The sequence below is a fragment of the Dipodomys ordii genome, unplaced genomic scaffold (assembly GCF_000151885.1).
Source record: "Dipodomys ordii isolate 6190 unplaced genomic scaffold, Dord_2.0 Scaffold48, whole genome shotgun sequence".
NCBI lineage: Eukaryota > Metazoa > Chordata > Mammalia > Rodentia > Heteromyidae > Dipodomys > Dipodomys ordii.
In genome coordinates this window covers 5,039,997-5,056,593 of record NW_012267264.1, presented here as the reverse complement: position 1 = coordinate 5,056,593, position 16,597 = coordinate 5,039,997, and the positions used below count along the sequence as shown (strand labels likewise).

The 16,597-nt window shown below is 35.6% G+C and overlaps 1 protein-coding gene across 1 annotated transcript in view; it reads right to left on the bottom strand.

The window, feature by feature from the left end:
• Cadps2 (Ca++-dependent secretion activator 2) overlaps positions 1 to 16,597 on the bottom strand; it is a 436,304-nt gene that overhangs the window by 318,386 nt on the left and 101,321 nt on the right. Inside the window, exon 3 of the mRNA XM_013019914.1 lies at positions 8,585 to 8,698. Within this exon, the coding sequence (XP_012875368.1) occupies positions 8,585 to 8,698 (114 nt within the window). The remainder of the gene's footprint in view (positions 1 to 8,584; positions 8,699 to 16,597) is intronic.

Below are 16,597 nucleotides of genomic sequence, written 5' to 3'. Positions count from 1 at the left end.
ATGTTGTAAGTGATTTCTAATTTTGGAGCAATAGACTATTCTAATTCATCACTGACTAAGTTGACTGAGTAGAAATAAAAGTTACAACTATCATAACAAAGGTATCAAACGAACATATGAGTAAACTCTTTTAAGGACAGTAATGGTATATGATGGTTAAACCACAATGTCTTTAAATAAAACTACTAGTTATAATTTCTAAATGTGAATTGAGAGGAGAAATCAAATATTTGGGGACAAAATTAAGAACACAAGAAATAACAGTAATGCTACTATAAATATATATTCTTAAATATACCTTTATATTAAAATTTTTGGATAGGGGAAAACCTAAAGATGTCTTCATTGATGTATATACATGGAGAGTTTCATAATCTTATGAATCTTTAAAAACACTGTACCTCAAAGCCAGGCGCTGGTGCCACAAGTTCATAATCCTAGTCACTCAGGAATCTGAAATCTGAGAACTGCAGTTCAAAACCAGCCCACAGAGGAAAGTCTCTAAGACTCTTATCTAAATTAGCCACTAAAATGCCAGAAGTAGAGCTGTGGCTCAAGTGCCAGAGTACCAGTCTTGAGTGAAAAATCAGAGACAGTGCCCAAACCCTGAATTGAAGCCAGTGGCCTGGCACAAAACAAAACAAAACAAAAACAATGTATCTCCTAAGAAGATCATGACGGTGAATCAGCTAGATATTGACTGAGGTTTATTGCCTAGATTTTTTGAGTCCTGTCACACATCAACCACCCAGAAGACATATCAATTGAAATTCATTATTGCTATTTTAAACACAATTAAATTTATTGACATGAAACTGACTTTATGATACATTAAAAAGTGGAAAATATTATCACTTTTATATGATTCAACTAAAAAGTATCCTGAAACATAGTATATGTCAGTATGCTACCATGCTTAATCCTACTCATCACAGTGTCATGAGAATTGAATACAGAGTCACTCTATAAGGCCTTTCACTTTCAAGTATGTAGTATCTAATCTCTCAACACAGGAAATAAAAATGGCATTCAATCATTGCTGCATTCTAATCTGATGAAGAAAGAACAATTTTAATGACTCATGTCTATATATCTGTGTATCTCAGGAGACTGTAACCTTGCCTTATTCATCTTTCCATGATATGATATAATACATGACTAGCACTCAAATAAATGCTTGCTTAATTAGATAAAGTGTTTATCACAAATTAAGAATCTATACTTAGTGTCTACTATGTGTGCACTACTGGGTAAACCATAATTATATAAAAATTCCAGGCATTTAAACAGTTTGAGCTTAAAAAAAAGTAGCTATCTTTATTTAAGACACTAAATCTTAACTTACCACCTCATCATTCTACATATATTGCTCATTACAAACCTGGATTCCTATGCAAAAGAATGCTATATGATTTACACTGTACCAGATTAAAACAAGCCTTTTGATAATTGTTCTGATGATAATGACTATAAAAGAAATTAAGAGCTATGTGCTGGTGCCTCATACTTGTAGCCCTAGCTACTCAGGAGGCTGAGATCTGAGGATCATGGTTCAAAGCTAGTCAGGACAGGAAAGCCCATGAGACTCTTCTCTCCAATTAATTACCAAAAAGCCAGAAAAGTAGAGGTATGGCTCAATTGGCAGAATGCAAGCCTTGAGCAAAAAAGCTCAGTCAGCCTCCATGCCCTGAGTTCAAGTCCTACAATTAGCAGCAACAAAAAAGTAATTAAATTTTATAGACTAAGCCAATAATGTACTAAGAGATCAATGAACATCTTGACTTATGATCTTGAATATTGTACTTTTTTGTTTTCCAATAACTTGTTTTCTCCAATTTTGTGATTAAAGAAAAGTTTTCAAAATACTAAGATTAGACCCAGTACCTATTATGAAAAAGTACAAGTGATTTCTCTAATTATTTCACCCCAAAATCAAAGCAACAACAAAAAGATTTGCAATGAGAAGCCTAAGGATAAAACAGATGATCTAGTAAATGTAATAGCCAATAACCAAAGAAAATGATTAACTGGCTCAAGGTGATGGCTGAGCAAGCACAAAACTTTTTAACACTTTTGGAACCACAGAATCAAGGAGAAGGGACTTGTAGAAATTGAACAACTAGCACAATTTTTAAGTCTAAATTAGGGTGAACGTTCTGATTGAAAACACTATAGACAAGTTTGTTAAGGAAATAACCAACAAAATTAAGATGTTCAAAGATATGTTACTTAACCTTGAGCTGACAAGGGAGTTAAAGTAAAATAAAGGAATCTAAACAACTTTTCCCGGAAAGATGTTTAAAGTTAAAGAACATTTCCTTGATTAATGTAAAAATGATCTTCTTAGGCAAAATCTGTTACCCAAATATACTTTCTCATCAGATATCTGCAGCAGAGACATGGCTAGTGTTCATTAGGGCTCTTGGTGTTATTTTTATCATTATGGAACTAGACACATGGATTAATAGTCCTAATTAGGAGGTAGAGATCAGGGGATTGGGATTCAAAGCCAGGCCAGGTATGTGAGACTCCATCTTGATTAATGGCTGAGTGGGCTGGCACTTGCCAGCCTACATGGGGAAGTACCAAGAGGAGAATTACCATCAAGGTTGGCCTGTACATAAAGGCACACCAATTAAAAAGATAGCTAAATGTAAAAATTTCTGGCAAAATGTCTCAAGTGTTATTGTTCCCGCCTCACAAGAGCAAGGCCCCAGGTTCAAACCTTAGTACCAACCCCTCAAAATAATAGAAGGTTTATCTCTTTGTTGATGCTCCTTTAGTTAAGGAACCATGAGTTTCTGGGTCCCTAATGGTTACAGACACCATGTCCAGGATTATCAGTGTACACTGGTGATATAAATTGCAGTGCCAGGCCAAAGTACAAAATGACAAGAGAAAAAGCCTAACAAAATGAGCACCTCAAAATTGTGAACAATGCGTGTGAACAAAATTCTCCCATGAGCACAACAGGCAGATTTTCGGAGGCAGGTGAGTCTACAGATCACACTGACAAGCCAGCATAAAACCTGATGCCCTAAAGAGAAACAGGAATCTCAAACATGAAGTCATTTTCCAGGATCTTATGGAATACTTAATTTCAAATGCCTCCTTGAGAATATAAGAAACACAATGTGAACTCAAATAGCTAATAGCTAGTATCCAAGATAATAAATGAGGTGTGATATGAAGAGCTTGGTGCAAATTTAAAACCTCATTTCTCATTACTGGTTACTGGATTTCATCTATGAATGTTTTGACCTTTTTTTTTTTAATCTCTTCCTGCCACAGGCTGCCCATCTTGGTTTACTTAGAGATGATCCATTCATGACAAAAAAGAAAGAAAAGAAAAGAAATCAGGCCTTTTCCATAGGATTATTTCAAAGTTTAGAAAGAGACTGTAAGAGGTCAAACATCCTCTGGAATATGAGAAGTAAATCGTATTCCAATGTGAAATGATACGAAAATTTCAAAAAATCATTTCAATATTGATTGTCCCTGTTCCCCTTCTCTCTCTAACTTACATATCTACTACTAAGTAGTATGCTGTATAGATCAAGTCTAAAATAGTAAGGTGATTATATAGATCAAGCAAGAAATGGCTTATAAAACTCTATTTTCACAAGCCAATGCATTTGATTTTTAAATAAATACTGAGTTAAGTATAAGGTCAGGGAACGAGAGAAAAATCATAAAAGGAGATGATACAAACCAATTGCTGTTAGGGGGAGAACTAGAACTCTTCCCAATTTTCATGAACAGAAGTTGATTATTTTTGTACGTTTTTTATTGTAAAAATGCTGTACAGAGGGGTTACAGTTACATGAGCAAGGTAATGAGTACATTTCCCATTGAGCGTTGTTGCCTCCTCCTTTGTTTTCCCCCCTCCCATCCATTCCCTCCCACCTCCACAACTACCCCTCAGGCCCCCACCACCACCGTTGTAAAGTTCGTTTTCAACATAGTGTTTTGTACATCTCATTGTTACAATGGATCAATCTGCATGCTTATTTAAGCATTTTGTTTTTTCCCTTCCCCTCCTCGAATTAGAGAAATGTATATATAAGATGCAGGGCACCGACATCAAATACAGTGAAAATAGGGGTTATATTGTGGGGGAGAAACATACAAAGCAAGGAAAAAAATCAAATGATACATTATAAATATGTTAGAAACAATAGCAAGAAAGAAAAAAAGATATTGTCCCTATCTTGGGGTTCATTTCGCTTAACATCATCTTATATGGTCATATGTACTTAGCTTTTGGCCTTTTCTGCTTGTCTTAGACAGGTACTAGTTATTGCAAATAAGGGAAACCATGGGACCTAAGTTTCTTTGGGCCTGGTTTACTTCACTTAATATAATTTTTTCCAAGTTTTTCCATTTCCTCACAAATGGGGTAATGTCATTCTTTCTGATGGAGGCATAGAATTCCACTGTGTGATTTTATATAAATATATATATATATATACACACACACACATATACATCATATATATTATATATATATATATATATATCACACACCATATTTTCTTGATCCATTCATCTACTGAGGGGCATCTGGGTTAATTCCATATCTAAGCTATGGTAAATAATGCTGCAATAAACATAGTTGTGCTGGTAGCCTTAGTATGGTCTTGTGGTCATTTGGGTAAAGGCCCAAAAGTGGGATTGCTGGGTCATAGGGGAGCTCTATGTGGAGTCTTTTGAGGAACCTCCATACTGCTTTCCAAAGTGGATGAACAAGTTTACACTCCCACCAACAATGCAGTAAGGTTCCCTTCTGTCCACATCCCCTCCAGCATCTGTTGTTACTAGAGTTCTTGATTATAGCCATTCTAACTGGGGTGAGGTGGTATCTCAATGTTTTTTGATTTGCATTTCTTTGCTCCAGAGGTTGAACACTTCTTCATGTATCTATTGACCATTCTTAATTCCTCTTCAGAGAAGTTTCTCTTTAAGTCTTTATTCATCAGGCAGTTGTTTCTTTGAGGATTTGTTGTTGGGGGGATTAACTTTTTTTAGTTCCAAGTACATTTTAGATAAGAGACCCTTGCCCATTGTATGGCTAGTGAAGATGTTCTCCCAATCCATGGGCTTTCTATTAATCTTGCTAACTATGCGTTTTGCCATGCAGAAGCTCTGCAAATTCATGCAATCCCATTTGTCCAACCTTTCTTTGATTTGTTGTGTTTCTGGGTCTCTATTAAGAAAATTTCGGCCTGTGCCAAGGAGATCTAGGGTTTCTCCTATTCCATCCTGTAACGTTTTCATGGTGTCTGCTTTGACTCTAAGGTCTTTGATCCATTGGAACTGCTTCTGGTGCAGAGTGATATATAAGGATTTAGCTTTAGTTTTCTACAGGTGATTAACCAATCATTTACTGAAGAGGCTGTCTTTCTTCCATTCTTAAAGCTCCCATGAATCTGTGGGTTCATTTCTGGGCCTTTAATTCTATTCCGTTAGTCCTCAGGCTTCCTCTTGTGCCAGTACCAAGCTGTTTTACTTACTGTAGCTTTGTAACAGTTTGGTAAGTCAGACCCAAAGAAATATACAGTCCATGGTTTCCCTCATTTGTAATTATTAATGTCTAGAATAAAATTATCCATTATTACAATGAGGTGTATAAAACACTATGTTGAAAAATGAACTTTACAATTTAGGCGGGGGTGGTGGGGTGGGAGGGCGGTGAGTGTAGTTGTGGAGGTGGGAGGGAAGGGATGGTAGGGGAAAAACAAAGGAAGAGGCAACAATGCTTGATAGGAAATGTACTCATTACCTTGCTCATGTAACTGTAACCCCTCTGTACAGTATTTTTACAATAAAAAACTTAAGAAGAGGATCACAATAGCTGGATAGCTATGTACATATGACTATATAAGATGATGCTAAGTGAAATGAACTCCAAGATATGGAAACAGAGGTTTTTCTTTGTTGTTGTTTTTAATGTAGTATATAAAGTTATTCTTTTTTTAATTGTTTTTTCTCCTGTGGTTTATCCCCTGCTGTCAGTGTGTTTGATTTTGGTTCCCTGTTTATTGTATATATGTTTATCGGAATTAGGGAAGGCAAGGGGAACAACAGAATGATGAGACAAGGGACGAACGGCAAGCCAATGCAACAGTGATACTCACAGGGCACCTAGTTGGAAATAAACTTTACAACTTGGGGGACCTGGAAAGGAGGGAAAGTGGGAGAAAATGAGGGAGGGGTAGCAATGTGTGACAAGAAATGTACTCACTTCCTTATGTATGTAACTGTAACCCCTCTGAACATTACCTTGACAATAAAATTAAATTAAAAATAATAAAAATAAAAGTATTACAGAATTGGAATGTTTATTTTAAAGTATCATATTATTGAAATCTACACACAAATTTACACTAAATATTCAACAATCTAGTGGTATGCAATCTTTGAGATGTGCTTTAAGTTTGCATGTGCTTAGATCATTTGCATCAGGTTCTATTTAATGTGAAAAGCTGAAATGTATTTTTCTTTCTTTCTCTCTCTCTTTTTTTCTCCCTTTGGTGCCAGTTGTGGGGCTTGAACATCAGGGCCTCAGTGATGTCCCCAAACTTCTTTTGCTGAAGGCTAATATTCTGACACCTTAGCCACAGTTCCACCTGTGTGTTCTGACTTTTTGCTTTGTAGTTCATTGGAAATAAGAGTCTCATGGACTTTCCTGCCTGGGATGGCTTCAATCTGCAATCCTCAGTTCTCAGCCCCCTGAGAAGCTAGGATTACAGTAATGAGCTACTAGCACCTGGACTTTTGTTTTATAAAATGAATATTGTTACGCAAATTAATTTCACTGCTGCATTTCTTTGGACTTGAATATGGACTTTTAGCTTTTGCTTTATCACATGATGAAATTATATATCTTCCATTTCTTTTTTTTTTTAAGACTCACAGCCAGATTTTACCATGGAAGAATGAGGTGTTCAATCTTTCAAGAGAAGATGTAAGGCAGTATGGTAGGATAGTTACACAGCATATCTACCATAGCCACTGAATTTCTTCATATTTAGCAAGCTGTGCTTCTGTACATTTTTAAGGTTTATTCTACTTTTAATATATTTTTATTATCTTTAAGTAGTTGTACATAGGATTTGTCATTCAACAAAAGCAAATTATGAACATAAGGCATCTTAAACAATGCCACCCCTTTCAACATTCTCAGCTAACCCTTCCTTCCCACCCCTTCCCTCACTTATAAAATATACATTAACTCTGGACTGAATTCTCTCCCTCACTTCTCTTCATTCATCTGAGTCAATAGGCCAAGGAAGGGTAAAGTACACTTTCCTGGAGATGTATTAGGGAACTTCTGATGTATATATATGCCATCCCCAAATTACAAACCTCATCCAGTAGATACTTTGTTTCTTACATGAAAATATTCCTGCCACAGGAAAGTTTGTACCACGGTGTCTCCAATTTCCCAATTTCTACTCATCTACTGTGTGACTGCATACTATACTTCTTCAGCGGAAAGGTTGAAAGGACACGCACAATGGAAAGAACCATTTCCCAATGGCTCTGAAATGCTTAGGAAGTAAAAGGGAGCTCATCTAACTTAACACCTATTGGTAACTCACTGAAGTAGTTAATGACTATGTGTGAAAAGTGGTGCACATAGGAAATCCACGGAGAATTCCTTGTGAGTCACAAGGTAAACCAAAAGGAACAGTAAAACAGCAAGACAGTACTGTGCTATCATTCCTTCCAGAAGAAAAGAAAAATCAATTTACCCTGTTGGAATTAGTTATTGGCCTTAATTAGTCTAAGCTTAAGCAATAAAACAGCATAAGATAGCCATTTACTATTTGAAATCCTGATTAGAAAGGATAATTTAGATGTGTGGTCCTGAAGATAGATATATTCAGCTTTATCAATCACTGCCAGAAGATTTTTCTAAATAGTTTACTTTTCTAAAGACGTGAAGAATTTCCCATTCTGTTTATCTCTCAAAGCCAGGCTACGGAATTAAAGAGCTTTTAAATTGAGAAATAAAACCAACAATGCTTTAAGAAGGTGGCAAATGCACAAACCTTCTAATATACCAGAGAGTTTCTTTTTGTTACTTTTTAAAAATATTTTTAAGTAGTTGTATAAAGGAGTTCAATTGAACACATCTGTTTACAAGTACTATGCATCTTGATCAATGTCACACCTCCAATCAATGTCCCAAATCTCTTCCAAACCCACCCTTCCCTTCAAGTTATCTAGTCACATTTTCACATGTATGACTATATTTGCCACCTTTTCTCTCTCCATTTGTCTGCCTCCCCTCATCTTCATCTCACCCTTTCCCAGCAACACATGCACCAAGTTCCTGGTACTCATTTTGTTAAACTATGAATTTGTTGTTCAAGGTAGTGACACTATTGCAATCCTCCACTGCTCATACCATACTTTAGTTGCTATGTTTATGTATTTATGTATATAACTCTATGTATTTTCATATATACATATATGTGTGTGTGATTTAGATCTAACCAGAAGTTTCTTAAAATGGGAAAGTCATCAAACAATCTTTCAAAAAGCACCACAATGCTCTAATGTTCCTTAAGCTCACCTCATAGTAACTCCGAACAGCATTGCAAAATGCTTCATCAGCTATGATTTGGGTTTCCCCACTGAGGAAGGCCTGGAACCGTTCTTTTAGTAACTGCAATTGTTGTTTGTTAAGCTGTAATGAAAAAAGAAAAAATAATTTGATAACTGAATCAATACATACTATAAGATCATTATTAAAAGTTACATTTGCTGTATATATATTAGATTTGTATCCATAGTTGGCTGTATGACCAGGAAAAGTGAAAACTAAAATAATCTACTGCTTACACTTATGGTTCAATATTTACAATTTTATTAGCACAAATTAATTGCACAATGAGATGTCACTGTGATATTTACAATTTTCATACAATATGCTTGAAACAAATTCACCCCATGTACTGTTTCTTCCTTTTCATTTTTTTTTTTAAATCCAAGATGGGAACTCAACTTGTACCTGATACTTTCACTCATTGGCTAGTGCTCTACCAATTAAGCCATGCTTCCAACCCCACATGATTCTTTCTTAACTACCCTTTCACTTACCTCCTCTTTTTAAGCATTTCTTTTCATCCATTAACATAACATGGTTTTGTAATATTCACTCACTTTACCCTCTCCTTTCCACCTCCTTCCACTTACTGATTATTGCATTCCACATTTTTTACACTGAGAAATTGCATATAAAGAAAAACATGAAATATTTGTATTTCTGAGTTTGGTAATCTCTTTTAATGTAACAATTTCCAGTTCCATACATTTTCCTATAAGGGATAAAATTTCATTCTTCTTTATACTGAATAATGATATCCCATTATACATAGACAGTACATTTGATTAATCCAGTCCTCAGGTGCTGATCATGTAAACTGGTTTCATATCTCATCTACTGTAAATAATGTTGCTATTAGCAGGGGCATGCAGGTATCTCCCTTCTAGGCTGATTTACATTTCTTCAGATATATACTTAGGATCTTTTGGTAATTTAGTAGAATTACTGAATTAGTTTCATGAGGAAACACCAAACTGACTTCTATCATTGCTAGCTTATTTACTTTCCCACCAACAATGTAAAAGGGGTTCTTTACCCTACATTCACACCAGTCTTTGTTGTTGTTTTCCTAACTTCAGAAATTCTGACTAAATTAAGAATACCAGTTCTGTTTGTATTTGCATTTTCTTTATGGCTAAGAATGTTGGAGTTTTTATCTATGCATTTATTAGCCATTTGTGCTTTTATAAAGGGCTATCTGGTCAATTCATTTTCCCACTTATTATTTGGATTCTTTGTTCTTTTGCTCTTCAACTTTTGACTTAAAAAAAGTATTCTCAATAGTAATCCTTTGATAAATAGCTTGCAAAGATTGTACCCCATTCTGTGCACTGCCTCTTGATTCTGAAGACTGGTTCCCTAGATGTGCTAAAGCTTGTGAAAATTACTATATTACTGAAATCAGTCTATAGATTCAGTATAATCCCCAAGAAAATCCCATGTCATTTTTCACTGAAATGAAAAAAAAAATCAAACTAAAGATTTATTTGAAAGCATAAAGAGAGTCTGACTAGCCAAAGCAATCCTGGGGCTGGGGTTGGGGAGGAAGACCAATGCTAGAAGATACCATAATACCCAATGCCAAGTTATACTATAAACCATAGGAACAAAAACAGCATGGTACTGGCACAAAAATAGGCAGGCAGACCATTGGAATAGACTTGAAAACCCAATAAACGCATATGGCTTGGGCCATATGGGAAGGAAAAACATATTGGAGAAAAGATAGCCTCTTTGATAAATGCTGTTGGAAAAACTGGATATCCTCATGGAGAAGATTGAAACTGGAGCCTTGTCTCTCACCTTGTATAAAAAATAAAAAAGATTTTAAAAAAATAACTTAAAAGTAAGACCTGAGACTCTGAAAACATTATGGGAAAACATGGTAATATATGCATAGACTATTATTTTTAAACAGGATTCTTATTGTTCCAAATAGAAGAGCAAAAATTGATAAATGGGATGGGATCAAATTCAGAAGTCATGACTTGACTTTGAAACCTTTTGAAATTACTTCCTCACGTATTCCAACATCTTGCTACAGGGGTGGAGTCCAAATTTCTACTCAAGGCAGAATTTCATCATTAGCATATCAATCTCTTTCAGAGAAAGAGAAGGGCCAAAATTTGACCAGAAATATAACTAATGTACAAAACTGTCAACTGCCCTGATTTAAATAAAAAGCAGAGAAAGGAAGAACTCTCCAAATGATTGGACAGGTTGGAACAAAAGGGGAGAATGACAGAAGGAGTGCCATTTTAAGATGCATCATGCTCATAACTGTTGAATTTAAACCTCTCTGTAAAACCAAAGGCAATTTTTTAAAAAATTAAAAATGAATGGCTAGGCAACACTTCAGTCACCAGATAATAAAACTACAATGATGTAAAGGGCAGAAAGGACCTTGCAAAAGAAGCTTCTGGAAAGAGTAACTGTTGAGTGAATAATCCAAAGTTTGGATTCCATGAACAATCATACATCAGTGCCTGGGCTGAGATACATGGAGCAATATAATGAGCCAAAGCCCAAGAGACTATAGAGAGGTAACAAGGGAGAAGTGAGTATCTCACTAAGCAGCAGATTAATAACCAAACTTCCTCACCTTGCGTCCAGCTACCATGATTATTACAGAGGATTGGTTAAATGTGTCCTCAATCAGCCATAAGCAAAATCACCTACTTAAATGTGTAAGACTCAATCCAAATTGAAAGCAAAATCTTCTTACTAAAAACCTATCAAGAATTTCAAAACAGCAGGGACACTACATTAAATCCATGGTGGAGCTGTTTGGTACATGTGGACCGCTCATGCCCATGATGCTCTCTATCACTGGGGACACACACTTCACTAGGGCATTAAGCCATACAGAAGCTTTGTGATGATGCTTAACCAGAGCAAGAACAACATCATTTTGGAAATAATCATGAAAATGACATGGAACAATGCTTCCTTCTCATCTTCCTTCTTGTTCTGCAATCTACAGAGAGATATAATGCATATGGAAATATGGTAAGGATGGAATGATTAGAGGATTAGATAAGCTAAACGAAACAAGTATTATTTAGCTTCAAAAACAAAAAGGTTTATGTAAAATCAGTTCAAATCTAGTTTTTTAAAAAAGGTTGATGGAAATTACTTTCACATATTAGAGATAAACATTTTTTATCCAGGAGTCCAGCAAAAATAATTTATAAAGAAACTTATTGGTGGTAACAGACTGAAAAAGAAGTAGACTATTGTACCCAGGTGGTTAAGGAAAAAAAAAAAACTATACAACAAATGCACAGACACACATTCACACACACACACACTCACACATACACACATTAACACACACAAATACAAACCTTCTTACTCTGAAAAATGAAGAAGAGCATTCTATTTCTTTTCTAAGGTCACTTCCTTCATTTTAGGAAAACCAAACTGAAATACAGCAACACCACCATTATATTGCAATAGCAATTTCTATAATATGACAAAAATGAAAGCAGGGACCTTTTGTCAGTGTGTGCTAGCAAGGCAGGTCAAGTTAAACTTTAGCTCCCTAAGTGAAGTTCACACCAGGGATCAGATGGAACTGGGTCAGTAATTGCTAGGGGAGAGGCAGCTGAGGGCATGGCAGGCCCGAAGTCCTAGGAATCGCTAGGGAAGGATTCACTTTTTTTTTTCAAGTGTCCCCAGGAAATAATGGGAAAGAAGATGAATATAAGACTGACAGGAACTGGAGGGGACTTTAATGATCATTATTCCAAATCCCTCATTGAATAAATAAAAGATATATTGCTCAGAACCCATGCATTTTTTCATTCAGTATTCTTCTTTCAAGTGCATTTTATTTAAAACTTCCTATAAAATACTATCTTTGCAATTCCTAGCTCATCAGTACTTAAGTGGTTGTAGCAAAGTAGATTTGAGTAAATCATTTTCTTGGAAGCTCCAACCAAATCTCTCACAAGTTCACAAGACATTCCAGAGACACCTATTTATCAAATTTCAACTTTTATAAATGAATGATTCTATAGGTACATTTTTTTAAAAAGTGTCAAATATTACAGTCATCTACAGAGAGTCAATAAATTGCTACTTTATTAGTACAGAGAAAAGATTTGTAGTTTTTACATTAGTAAAGTAGAGAGAAAAAAAAGAAATTAAAACTAAAACAGAATCAGGAGTAGTTGTGAGAAATCAGTTTCTTAAAACTTGTTTCGCATTTTCAAAGCAAACTATTACATTATCAACAGATAAACCAAGAAAGTGGATCAAAGAAATTGACCCTGAGATGATCAGAAATATATAGAAAAACAATACAGCCTCACAAAATAGTAGTAATTGATGGTCTCTTCAAGAAATAATAGCATAACTGAACAGATCTCAGGAAATATCAAATTGCACCATAATTATTCTGTATTAAATACATTAAAAATTTCAATATATAAAGTCGAAGCATAAAGGTACCAGAAAAAATAGAGGAATTTCTTTAAACATCAGTATGAAAAAGACTTCTAAATATGACTAAAAAACCTACAAGTCCAGTAAAAGAAAGCAGTAGACTGGTTTTTCTTATAAACACAGATATAAAAGCCATCAAGAAGAGCTGGGAAGGTGGCTCAGTGGTAGAGTGCTTGCCTTACATGCATGAGGCCCTGTGTTTGATTCCTCAGCACCACATAGGCAAAAAAAAAAAAAAAAGCCAGAAGTGGAGCTGTGGTTTAAGTGGTAGAGCACTAGCCTTGAGCTGAAGAGCTGAGGGACAGCGCCCAGGCCCAGAGTTCAGGCCCCACGACCAACCAAAAAAAAAAAAAAAGCCATCAAGAAAAATAATAAAACTGCATCTTACAATATATAAAACGAATATACACCACAACCACGCAGGATTTGTCCTGGATAGACAAGGCTGGTTCAACTCAAAAATGAATTATTATAATCTATCACATCAACAAACTAAGATAAGAAAAATCATGACTATATCTTAACATTACAAACATGAAGATACCAAGGAAACTTAGATGGAGAGAGTCAGCAAAGGGTCATGCTATTTACAGCATCTTAACCATGGTATTGTCACAAAAAATCTACTTTAAGGCAACCTCTCAGAGTCCACCTGAGCCCAGTAAACATAAGTATACACACATCACTTACTATAAACATAAAATACAGTAATACTTAATAAAGCCTATTTTAACCTCACAGTTATAAAAAGTTAAAATCCACTTCCTAGATCTTCAGAATACTACTGAATTATTTGTACATAGGAATTCAGGTATCAGAACACAAGGATTGGTTTATTTAGGAGTCTTCTCATTTCCTGAGTAAATTTTCTGTTGCTTTCAATATGTTAGGGGTACACTTAGATTACCAATAAAATATGCATGGTATATAAAGCTAAGTCCTTTAGCAGTTGAGCCCTTTGAAAGCTGAAAGATTAAGAAAATGAAATCCAATAGTGAGGTCCCTCTTAAATGCACCAGTACAATTCTCATTCTCCTCAGACAGTGTGGGAGGACCACTTCCCACATTGTAAGCACTCCCTGTCTATTAATTGAACCTCAAAACCAATTAACTCTTCTTGGCAGTCACATCAACTGACTCATCTCATGCTTATAATCAACAAAAACTTCTAAAACATTCTGAAGTGTTCTTTATTAAGCCATGTTTCATCTTGCTAACTTCATTTGGCCCACTGTTCCAGTTGATTCTTTTAAAAATTCGGATTCCTTTACCCATGTCTACATTGTTTTGTGAATTTGATTTATCTACTAATGCAATAAAGTGCTGCCCCTATGGACAAGTCATAAATCCAAGCCATCATAAAAAATATTTACCAGCCCAGGTTTAAGAGCTCTATCTTGGTACAATGCACACTCCTTCTACTTGAAAGAAGAAATCAATTGACATTTTTAGGGAAGTGACTTTTTAAATTATTATTTAACCTGCTTCAATTTTCTCCATATTTTACCTTCAAACTACTCTATGTACCAATGATAAACTATTTTTCAAATATAAATAAAAAATTGACCAGAAAAATTTATCTAATGAAGTGTGTATGTGTGAGAGAGAGAGAAAGAGAAAGAGACAGAGACAGAGACAGAGTTCTAAGCCATGAACTCAGGATCTGGATACTTCCTTGAGTATATTTCTCTTTTGTTGTTGTTTTTGTTTTTTGGGATTTTTATTTTCTTTTTTTTTCTTTTTCTTTTGGCTAAAAGCTAATGCTCTAGCCACAGCTCCACTTCTGATTTTTTTCTTTCTTTCTTTCTTTTTTTTTTTTTGCTGTTTAACTGGAGATAAGAGTTTCACAGGCTTTCCTATCTGGGCTAAATGAACAGAGCTCAGCTTCCTGAGTCGTCTCTAATAAAAACTTTAAAAGAACATATATACGAGGCCAAACTAGAAGATACATATTTTGTAAACAGGTTAATATATCCAAGAATCTAGATTTAAAAATACTTCAAATATAATAATACACCAAATTTTACAGATACAGTCCTGCTATGGTATGATGGCTGCAAACAAGATTCCACAGTAGAGAGATATTTTATATTTCTTGGATATTTTTTTCTTTCACATTCAAATTAGAATCTAGCCTTTTCATTCTTAAATCATGGATCCACAAAAGACATATGCCAGGGTTTTTACTACATGGGAGGCTGGCAAATATGCTACAAAGGAAGCCAGCAACCACTGCTGTGTGGAGCCAGCCCTGACTTGCCACCTCATGAGGCTTTGCACTCACAGTAGTGGCTGTGAGACATCATGGTGAGCAAAGATGGTCACCAATTCCACAACAAAGCAGCAGGTGACTAGGGGACACCATAGCTTCAAGACTGGAAGCTGGGTGTTCATTTTTCTTCTAAACCTCAAAAGTAGAAAGGCCACAATTTTTCTAGGAGGTAAAAATGCCTTATTCTGGATACATATATTTGTAAAATGGCACAAATGCACAACTTTAAGCCCTGCTAACAGGTTAAAAGTTATCAACAGAAAAAAAGCTAAAGGATATGTGCTTAAAACATTTCTTGCATTCTCAAAGCAAACTTTTATTGTTCTTCTTATCAACATTCTGTCCAAAAATATATGCATCAAACTACTGGAGAATATTAGCCACACTTTCCATATGCCTGAAACAATTGTATACAAAAACAGAATCTCCCCCAGTAAATCCCATGTGTCTGAAAAAGGTGTATGAGAAAGTACTAGGATCTTCAACCACCCCTCTTGCATGAGAAACCCTGTGAGAGGCATACATATTACTGGTGTCATGTTTAAGTATCTATTCCAGTCCCCTTCCAAAAACCATAGTCACAAATTGAGCATTTAGGATTTCACATTTTCATACTGAGGATGCTCAACCTATAAAGTCTATGCAAACACGCCAAAATCCAATAAAGAGTCTGAGATTTGAAATATCTCTGACGCCATGACTATTGATCATATCCCATTCAAGAAAGAGGATATGCAAGCTGTATTTGGGACAGTAACAATATGCACATCTAAGACTGCAAATACCAAATGCATCCGACCATACAATCAAGTGGCTCATTAAGGGTAATGAGAGCTAAGCAAAGGAATGAGTGATTTCCAGGAAACCAGACTTGCTAAAGCAAACTCGTTTTGACTTTTGCTCTTTCTTCTTTTCCTGCTGATTGGTATCTGCTGTGACAACTGAAACAGCTGTCCTCACCCATGAAGATGGTGAGATACGAGCTCAAGACCACATACTATTAAGCAGAAGTGAAACTCAGACCGCCAATGACCACCTTTCTTCCTGTAGGAAAGAAGTTAGCTCCACAGTCCACACCACTTCTATAGAGCTTTATTGGTAAGATGGAGTAAAGTGTAACATGGTACTAAATCCTTACCAATAAATAGCCCAAGAAGCCAGGTGCTGATGGCTCATGCCTAGCTACTCAGGAGGCTGAGATCTGAGGCCAGCCTGGGTAGGAAAGAGCTGTAGCTCAAGCTCTAGCCTAGGACCAGCAC